Below are 10,287 nucleotides of genomic sequence, written 5' to 3' on the forward strand. Positions count from 1 at the left end.
TATATATATATATATATATATATATATATATATATATATATATGTGTGTGCTACATGCTTTACGCTGCGCATTTCATCTACTATGCTGCATGCTCCATTCTCCATGCTCTATGTTTTGCGAGAAATTCGAATTTCCATACCGACTTCCATATGGTCCCATTAAAATTCAAATGTTATCCCTGAACAATATTATCGAGGCCTTTTCGAATTATCGAGGTTTGAATTAGGATTCAATAAATCAGGCATTTGGTGTGTATATACATTAAGAAGGAATTGCGTTCCTGTGATGATTCTTTTACTTTTACGTAATGTAATAATCTAGATCTAGAGTGTAGAAATTCCTGGAAAGTGCGATCTTTATCTGTCAAGCAATCATTACTGATGAAAAATTACAAAAATTTTTGAATGATATTTTTATGTGGAAGTTAAAGCTATTAAAAAATGTTTTCAACAGACAATTATCATTACGAAAACGTCATTACGAAAAAGAAAAAGAAAAGTAACGAACTATATACCTTTAAATATATCACTTACTTATTTTTTTATCCTGTTCTGAGGTAGACCAAATTAAATAATTACATGCCGATACATGCGGTTGCCGCACCATATATGTATATTAGATAATATCTATTGCTCTACTATACGTACAAAAGTTGCTCAGAGGGCGGGTAGGGGAGAGTAGGGACGTATACCGGAACAAGTCGCAGATCAAAATCAAGTTATAAGCAAATTCATAGGCATACCGATAACGTGACCACAGCCTGGTACGCCATGGGTAATGTTACAGTATTTTCTTTCTTACATGCGCTGGGCTAGATGCACAATGCGTTTTAATTCGGTCGGACCATTGTCGACACGTCGATTTTGGATTTAGCCTCCTTCGGGGCTGGCCGTCGTCGGCCCTTACTACGTCCCCGGACACGAGGCTCAGTGCTATATGTCGGAGGCCCTTCAGGTTCGGGGAAGAAGGGTTGGTAAAGTGATAAGTTAAGTGATGGCGGTGGTCAGTGGTAGTGGTGAGAGAGTGGCAAAGTAGTGATAGTGTTTGAACAGCGCACTTTCGTCGCGTTTTTGATCTCGGGGTCGATTTACGGCGACTGCGCGCCGAGAGCTCTCGTATGTATATATTTACAATTGTGCGTGTGCTTTAGTGGTATATCTAGTTCAGCGTGATCTCTCTCTCTCTCTGAACATATAAGTCTTTTCCGCAGGAAATCACCGTCAATCTCGTAGATGGAACGGATTCCATTCTCTATATAGATGTATTCATTACGTACGTGGACTACATACGTTTTATTCAATGTTTCTGTTATTGTCGAGCATAAAATAAAAAATGTTCGCTCAATTCACGCAGCTCCTTGATAAATGATTATTATAGTTTTAATGATTGTTATTGTTGTATGTATTGCACGTATGTAATCCACGAGAAATTTTTCTTTGATAGGCGACAGAGTGTAGAAAGAGGAGACGTCGTGTGTATTTAGATATTCAATGGTAGGTACGTGCACACGGTCATTATTCGTATTCATTTGTCGAATGACCGAGCGACCTTCGAGAAATCACGCGTTCAACTAAGACCGACGTGACGACTCACGGTCAGCAATAGCTTGGTAGAGTGGAGACCCTTCGGAGGATGCTCGTAAACGTATACGTTCGCATACGGTCTTTGCGTAGGATGTGACAAAGCGTGTCCTGTAAACGTATTGATAGTTGAATTTGATGCGTATCGTATTTTTCTTTTTTGATGTTTGAAGCTATCTCACGAGAAATGCAGAATTCGAATCTTTATCGCTTTTTGCCGTGAAAGTCGCAGTCGTTTCATGTCGATGAGCATATGCGGTAACGATATGCGATCTGCTATGATCTGTGATTACTGCAAATTGTACGTCTGCTCTCATCCTTGGTTATGGTACTGCACGATTCTGTATATTTTACGAAATGGATTTAGTGAAACATGAGAGTAAGATAAGATGAGAGTAATTTTACTTCGCTCGTATGTTGAAAGACCATGAGAAATTGACGATTGCAAAAATACTCGCAAACTAGTACCCTTGTTCAACATTGTGGAGATACAAAATCGATATCATGAGAGGTAATAATATCCCGTTTAATGGTTAAATTAAGAGCGAAACGATGTTCGTGACCCGACACTTTTCTATCTGAAACTAATCAAGAAATTCTCTAGAGTTCTACAAATTCGGCGCCTTTCTGTCTTTTCTTTTTATAGATCTCATCAGCCGCGATACGTTTCAAGCAAAATTCGCACTCAGAAACGTCTGTCAAATTGAATTTACGATTATAAATAGGAACCAAGAATTTGGGCCAATCATAAAGTTGAACCACATGAGATTTGCGGCCGTAATATTATTAGCTTACATCCCTTGGTAGTTTCTAAGCAAAGAATAATGTGTTAAGATTAGTGAATATGTATATCTGTGAAATAAAGTCTTAAAAGCTTTTAGAAATATTAAATCAAATTATTAATCTTAATTGTTTTACGACACAAAGCGATATTTATATATTCTTAGTAATCATTCTATTGACATTGATTAACTTTAGTTGAGGTTTGGCTGCCTGTTTACTTCTTCGTGGAAAACTTCGATTAGAAAACGGCAAAGATTCAATCGAAGTTAAGTAAAAGTTAATGAAAGCCTGTAAATCTTACGAATCATCTCGAAAGTTTAATGATTTGTGCGAGCATTCTCCTGTAATTCGTGATGGGAATGTATCACGACAACTTATAACGATCGTAATAACTTGTATTCGAACAGTCCGACCAATTAAGGGGCGAAAGGGCGTCCGCGAAAGTCCGAGCTTTCTACTCGACGAAACTAATCGACTAACTTGGTCGGACTCCCTGCGGTATCTCGTATGCTGGACTTCCGGTGACCCTTCGACCCTATTCCACGACTGAGTTTTAATATAGATCTTTCAGCGGGGGCGAGTTGAAGACAAACTTTTTCCATCATCCTGTATAAATCAGTATGGTTTCCGTATGCCTAGCATGACCGAAGATGTCAAATGAGAAGCGTGCAATTATTAACGTTAACCATTTTCAGCATCTCAAAATTTTACCCTTATAAATCTTGTATTTGCATTTCTGCAAAAATACGTTATGAATGCGATTGTTATCATATGTGATTTGTTTGTGTATATTTTTAATTATTCATTATATAATCACTATGATGTTGATTTCAATCTGACTGTATTGTGTTGACTTATTCAGATAATTTGTGCAGAACACGAATTATTAATATCAGTATTAATGAATAACGGTAGTTATTTTATGATGTAAACGCGTATGAGAATAAATGACGAAACAATTCGTGAAAGAGACGTTTGAAATTCTCTTGCCTTTTTGTACATTAACACACCGTGCAATTTGCAGTAATGACGGCAATCAACACGAGCTCGTGACAGTGAAACGTTAGCGCTACCACACACTTTGACGTATACACACACACGCGCGCGCATTCACACTCTCACTCATACTCACACACACACACACGTATGTGATAATCTGATCTTCTCATATGTGTCTCCGCGCATTGGGATGTTCCCACAGCGCATCATAGCTCCTGGTCAACCTACTATTTCTATGCTTATAGTCTAACGGAGCGACTCGATTAATCGAGACGTGTTTCGTCGACGACTCAGTTGTGTATACAGTGCACGCATCGATACAGAGGCCGTTGTAACGGCACGGCACATCGAAGCTCCTTATTAAGGTGCTTATTGACCGCACACTGTGCTCAATAACAAAATCGGGCTTTTATTGTTAATCATACTGCGTGAAACAAATGAGATTACATGTGCTTTTCGGTTCCGCTTATTTGAGAGTGCATTATTAATCTTAAAGAGAATCATCTTCTCTTTTTTTATTTCTTTTTAGAATTTAGAAGAGAAGAAAGAATTTATTGGATTACTTAAATCGTATATTCACTTTTTTTTCGTTCATCGACTTTCGCGCGCGCTTTGCGAGAGAAAAGTGAAAAGGAAGAGGCTGCAATAAATGTCCGATTCTGCAAGTCCATGTTGTTACATACGTACAATCACCGTGTATGGAATAAAAAAAGAAACCCAACCAGTGTGTGTGAGTGAGAGCGGGTGAGTGAGCGAGTGAGTGAACGAGGTGAATGGGAGTGATTCTCATTTGTGTGGTTGACTGATCGTGTGAGTGAGCGTGTGAAGTGGCGAGTGACGGACAGACAGACAGACAGATAGACAGATAGAGAGGGAAAGATAGAAAAGAAAGAAGGAAGTAAAACCTGATGTCGAGAAAAAGGCGAGAGGGGAGGCATATTGGGGGAGGAAGAAGGGAGGGAGGAAAAAATGGAGAGTGACGGGTTGTGGAAGTTGACAGTATTCTCTGTGTGAGCGTGTAATAAAGGGAGAGCACAAAGTTTTCTTTCTTTTTAATGCTTGACGCAAATATACACACAGTAGAAGCGTCTTTCTATGTCTTTATCTGAAAAAAAAGAGTTCAAAGCGATGTACAATTGAATCGCATTGAATCAGCGACAATCGGCTATTGATAAGGATATTTTCTGCGTATCGCTTTCGGCGTTATCCTCGAGTTACATGCACGAGTTCACATGCTGAAATTGATCGTTCGTTTTTATTTTACAATCTGCTTCAGCGAGAACAGTAGATATGACCAAACGGATATATGGCTAATCATAACAATAGAGTAACATTGCAGACTTTTTTAGAGATACAATTGATACTAATAGTAATTTTTCAAAGATTTCAATTGTTATTTCTATCAAATGATGCTATTATGTTTAACAGCTTTACGATCTAATAATAAGTTTAATGAAAGGAATATTATAATAACATCTTACATATTGAATTACATTTATCTTGATTGACTCTCTATTTATTAGAAGCTTTTGACAACAATTTTTCTCTTTTAAAGTTACGTGCACGTGCTCGATGATTGACGTCAAAAAGATACGGCGAGTCGATTGTCATTTTGAGAAGTAATATATTGTTGAAGTGCACAGGTCTTTCTGACTTCTGTTATAATATGCGCAAAAGTATGTGTATGTTAGTAGAGTAGATTGGGACTATTCCATCAGTTTCAACTTTGAAGTAGGTAATATGCATACGAAAATTTATGATAGCAAACAATATCTTTTTTGCAATGCTTATAATTATATTATACAGTCATGATTATTCCTTGAGATCATGAGTATAATCTTTAATAATCAGCATGTGCTGTTCAGAATCGTAAATATTATCGAAAAATGAACGAAAAAGTCCCGTTCTATCCTATGTCGAATAGAAGTAGTAGCGAAAATGTCGAATTCTGTGAAATTATATTTCGTTCGTTTGTATGTATCTATATAATATATATATATATATATATATATATATATATATAAGTATATATATATATGTACATACGCGCGTGTTGCGTACTTACAGCTCTCGATCTCGATATGACACAGTTGTCGGTCCATCGGGAAATATTGCAAGTTCATGGGACACGACGCTGTAATCGTTAAGCTGAAACATATTCAAGCAAAACTTGTTAACAATTGCTTCTTAACAAAATATTTCATGATATACAAATGCCAATCCATTTGCATCCGAGTAACGTTGAATCAATGTGCAGAAATTAATTCGTAGTCGACCTCATTACGCCCGAGTCACATCAGGATAAACGGATATGAAAACCAATCCATATCGATTCGATGCGTACCGTTAATACTATTCTTGTCTTGTCGATGAGACGTATTATACGAAACTCTACAGACAGACGTATCGCATGATTCATACATGTAGACAGTGATCGATGACTTATGCTCTGAGAGAAGCAGGGAAGAATTATTCACGCAAATGAGCGCGCGCTCGTTGCTTCATCGATATTCTTCCTCCGTTCCCGACAGCGAGCGGCTCGATTCGGTACTTCCGATCCGGAAGTCGAGGATGTAATATAATGGAACGATATTGCGCGAGGGAGTGCAAGTTAGGTATGCATGGATCGTCTGAATATAGCTGGCGCGTTAATACCAGAACACTCCTAGGTGCTCGAAAGGGAGATAGATACGAGAAATGATACGAGCTGTGTCAGACAAGAAGGGGTGGAGGCCGCTACAAAGAACAAATTTGTCGAGCCGAATACAATTGGTCCCAGAAGTGTCACGAATGTTCTATGGTGATAGAGGATAATGAGAAGCTCGATTTACAGTCGGCGAAAATACCATGTACGTTTTCTCTCGGACGATGAAAGTAACAGGATTAAATTTACTTAATTGACTCATGAATATAGAAAGAAAGACCTTTTAACCTTTATTATTTATCTAACGTAGCATATCATATATTTTTTCTTTTTTTATCATTTAAATTAAGCGTCGTCATTATGGTAGAAAAAAAAATCCGCTTAGATGACTTTTAAACTTGGATTTATTATAAAAAAGAATTTGACACTTAAAAAATATTACTACGTAAAAGTTATATGTGTATGTATGTATGTATTATATATATATATATATATATATATATATATATATATATGTATATAATTGTGAGAGCTATGGATATAAATTTGTACTTAATTAATGTTATACTCACCGTATGCTACGCGTAATGCTTCCCGAGTGGTGAATGCGAATGAACTCGTTGCTGGTGGTAGCGATGTGAAAGTACGATTGCTTCTCGTTGACGAAGAAGGTGTCGGGTACCCAAATGTTCTTGATGAATTCTGAACCGACGCTGAGCGTCTCGACGCCCGGTCGCGGCTTGAACGCGAGTCGTGGATCCGTCCAGAATTGTCGAAAGTAAAAATCCAACGTGAAGTCCTGGTACGACACAGGTGACTTATTAGATTGGTAGTCGTTTGTGTTCACAGATATATTAGAGAAATACGAGGATTCACGTAAGCGTATTTTTTTATTGTATTTTTATGATTGCTCCGAAAACTGATATGCAATTCGCTGAGTTATTATTAATGTATCTTTTAAATAAAAATTTTTATGTAATATATGCAGTTAGCATTATATGACACAAGAGTTCTCTGCAAGAAACACAGTATATTAAAAAAAATAAAGTTATATTTTAAAAATACATTACATTCACTAAAATGCATTTACTTAGTTATGACATGCTTTCTACGATTTTCAGTTAAAGATTTGGTTAAAAACCAAAAATGCTTGGGTAAATGCCAAAGATAACTATTTCAAAACAAATATTCGTATTTCTCAAAGCATATTCATCTTTATGATTGATCAGATATTTTTAATCGGATTTGAGTCTGGAAATTGGGAAGGCCAATCCATTGATCAATGTCATTTTTATATTTATGAAAATTTTATAAAAAAACATGATGACAGGTTATAATTAATGATAATGGTAATTGGATGCCATAACTAAGTAAATGCATTTTAGTAAATATAATGTACTTTTAAAATTACAATTTTTTAATATACTCGGTTTCTTTCAGAGATCGCTCTTGTGTCACACTGGTTGCAAAAATATTCTAAAAATAACATAAAAATAAAATGAGTAAATTTAACAATTTAATAATGAAATAAATATAATAATAATAGATATTATACACTCTTAAAAGTATGGTTATGGATTTAATACACAATAACGTATCTGTATGTATAATAATTCTCATTATATTAGTGTTAAATATTATCAATATGGTGCAGATTAATATCATGGATTTTAACATCATGGATTTTAACATCACGCCAATGTCAATATAAATATTGGAGGATTTAAATCCTGTTGGCGTAAATATTAACATCAACATGGTGAGAATTATATGAACATTACCACGGTTTTAAATCCATACTCATATTTTTTAAAGATACAAAAATAATTAAAAACTTAATATTACTTGCATTTTCAAAACAGATATTCGAGAAATAAAAAATATTAATAACTCATAAAATGCGCTTTTCTTATTGTCAAATTCTTAATTTCAACGAATAATTTGTTAATTAGTTATTAGAAATATTAAGAAGTGTTTTTGATGTTTGCATACTTTTTGAACAGAGCATATAAAGATCAATTTGAAATGCTACGTTAGTCCTCGTTATTCTCATGAGTCTGAGCGTATAAAATTTGAAGAGATTGAAAAGACAATATGCGTTTCTACGCGAAGGAACGCAAAGTTGTGCCAGGTAAATAACAATTGTGGTATAATTTAGCCGCCCGCGTTTACGATGCGGCCGTCGTTTTGGATGTAACGTGTCAATCGGAAGAGATATTCGTGCAAGGAAAATTAAAGTACGGGAGAGGAAATATATTTGGGATCGCGTACGTCGACAGGCATCTCTGAAAACTTATACGAGGCGGTTCATCGTGTTATCGTAATACGAAGAATCGGCCACTTAACGTTTACGTGACCCTATATCCAGACCTCCTCCGGTGTTCTACTTGACCTCACGCTGTGAAATGAAGCGAGGCTAATTCGGCGCGGCGCGGCTATAAAGTCCAAAGTTGCGACGGTAACTTCGAGAGCTTTGTAGAACGCTCCATCATTGGGTCTCACACTCGCAAGAGCGTTTATCCTTAGGCTTGAGCGACGTGTGAGAGCAACTCGGACGAAAGTGATTTCGGGTAAACCGTGATTGACGACCATGCTATTCTATTACCAAATCCTTACGATATTATATTAAATTATATTAAACGCGAGCCTGATAAATATTTTTATTTATTAAATTTAATTTCTTTAACAAATAATTTGCGATCTAATTGCACTAATACGTAACAACGTATTACACGCGACAAGAGAATTTAGTTTAAACAGATAAAAATTACGCATATAAATTAAATAAAATTAAGTTAGAGATTTTATAATTATTCATCGTTAGTGGATGATTTATGTGAAACTTTAGCCTTCATGATACTATAAAAACACTATAATAATAAAAGAGATGAACTTTAAACTTTCATAATTGCAATGGAAATAATCGGGAGATATTAAGAAATTATTTCCATATATGAAAATGATGTAATCATCAATAATTCTAATTATCTAATAGTAAATTTGATTTCTTGCATTACACTAGATTAGTGCATACTAAAAGCTTTTATACATGAAATGAGCAAAATTAAATGTAAAAAAGCATAGATATAAATATTTTAAACAATTAAGTATCCAGTAACGTTATTTTTATGTCATTTAATGGAATTTACATGTATTTATTTCATTATCAAAGTTGATTATATTATATCTTTGCTTTTTATTTTATATAATTTAATGTATATTGATCTATCTACTGATTCGTCTAATAATTTAAGTGCATCGATTACAGCGCGGATTCCTAATTGCTCTATATTAATTTATGGTTTATCAATTAAATTGTTATACTGATCTAATACCTATAGTACGAGTGATCAAATTCACTATAATACAATGTAAATAATACGTTATTATGCCGATACAAACTCGTTGGCAATGTCGCGAGCTTTCTAAATTGCTCCACTGCCGATTTCGCTGAAATCTTTATTCATATGGGTGCGGAAGTTGAAGTACTGAACTAACTGAAACCATAAATGAGTAGATTTATTAACCAAAATAGAAGTTTCTTAATCGCCTTCCTATTATAGCAAGAAATCCTGAGTAGAATGTTAAAACTTGTTTGATATCATGAGGTTTTGTTACCTTACTATATTACTGGATTAAACTATAACAGAATTTGATAATTGTTAAATTATAATTGATTGAAGATTTTAAACAAGCTACAGTTTAAGTTTGTCTATCGTACAAAATATAAAGAAAATTATATTATGACTTTTTGCGTCATTGATAATATGGATAGATATACACGGTTGCTATATTTTTTTTAACAAATTAAATATTTTTCGTTATTATTTTTTAATTAGTTCAAAATATGTGCTGATCATTACGTTGTAATTACTTTTTGATAAGCTATATGCTATTTCATTTGATTTATTACTGTAATATCACAATTGTTTCACTATCACACAATTGTTTCTAATTAGTCTTATATTACAAAGCCACGTTAAGAATCTGATACAAGCCTGCCTGTAAGCGCACAGTTACGATAGTGAGTTAATAGTTTATAATTACGATGCTAGGCACGATTATTATGACTCGTAATCTTATGCGAGAACATACGCGTGACCTGCACGCCTCGTGAGCATCGAGATTCCTGCCGACGTAGGTTCAATCACAGGACAGGAGTTTCGCGACGCGAGTATAATTCGTGTGTACACGCGAACGAGATAAGGTGTGGAGACCGTGTATGTATAGTGACTACACATATATATATATATATATATATATATATATATATATATATA

General features: G+C 34.9%; 1 protein-coding gene across 1 annotated transcript in view; it reads right to left on the bottom strand.

Annotated features, from left to right (window-relative positions):
* Window positions 1–10,287, bottom strand: part of LOC105619338 (gamma-aminobutyric acid receptor subunit beta) — a 78,127-nt gene that overhangs the window by 9,843 nt on the left and 57,997 nt on the right. The window contains exons 4-5 of the mRNA XM_012200858.1: window positions 6,580–6,806; window positions 5,429–5,511 (exon numbers count right to left, since the gene is read on the bottom strand). Coding sequence (XP_012056248.1) covers window positions 5,429–5,511; window positions 6,580–6,806 — 310 coding nt within the window. The remainder of the gene's footprint in view (window positions 1–5,428; window positions 5,512–6,579; window positions 6,807–10,287) is intronic.

This window comes from Atta cephalotes (assembly GCF_000143395.1).
Source record: "Atta cephalotes unplaced genomic scaffold scaffold00021, whole genome shotgun sequence".
In the NCBI taxonomy this organism is placed as follows: Eukaryota; Metazoa; Arthropoda; class Insecta; order Hymenoptera; family Formicidae; genus Atta; species Atta cephalotes.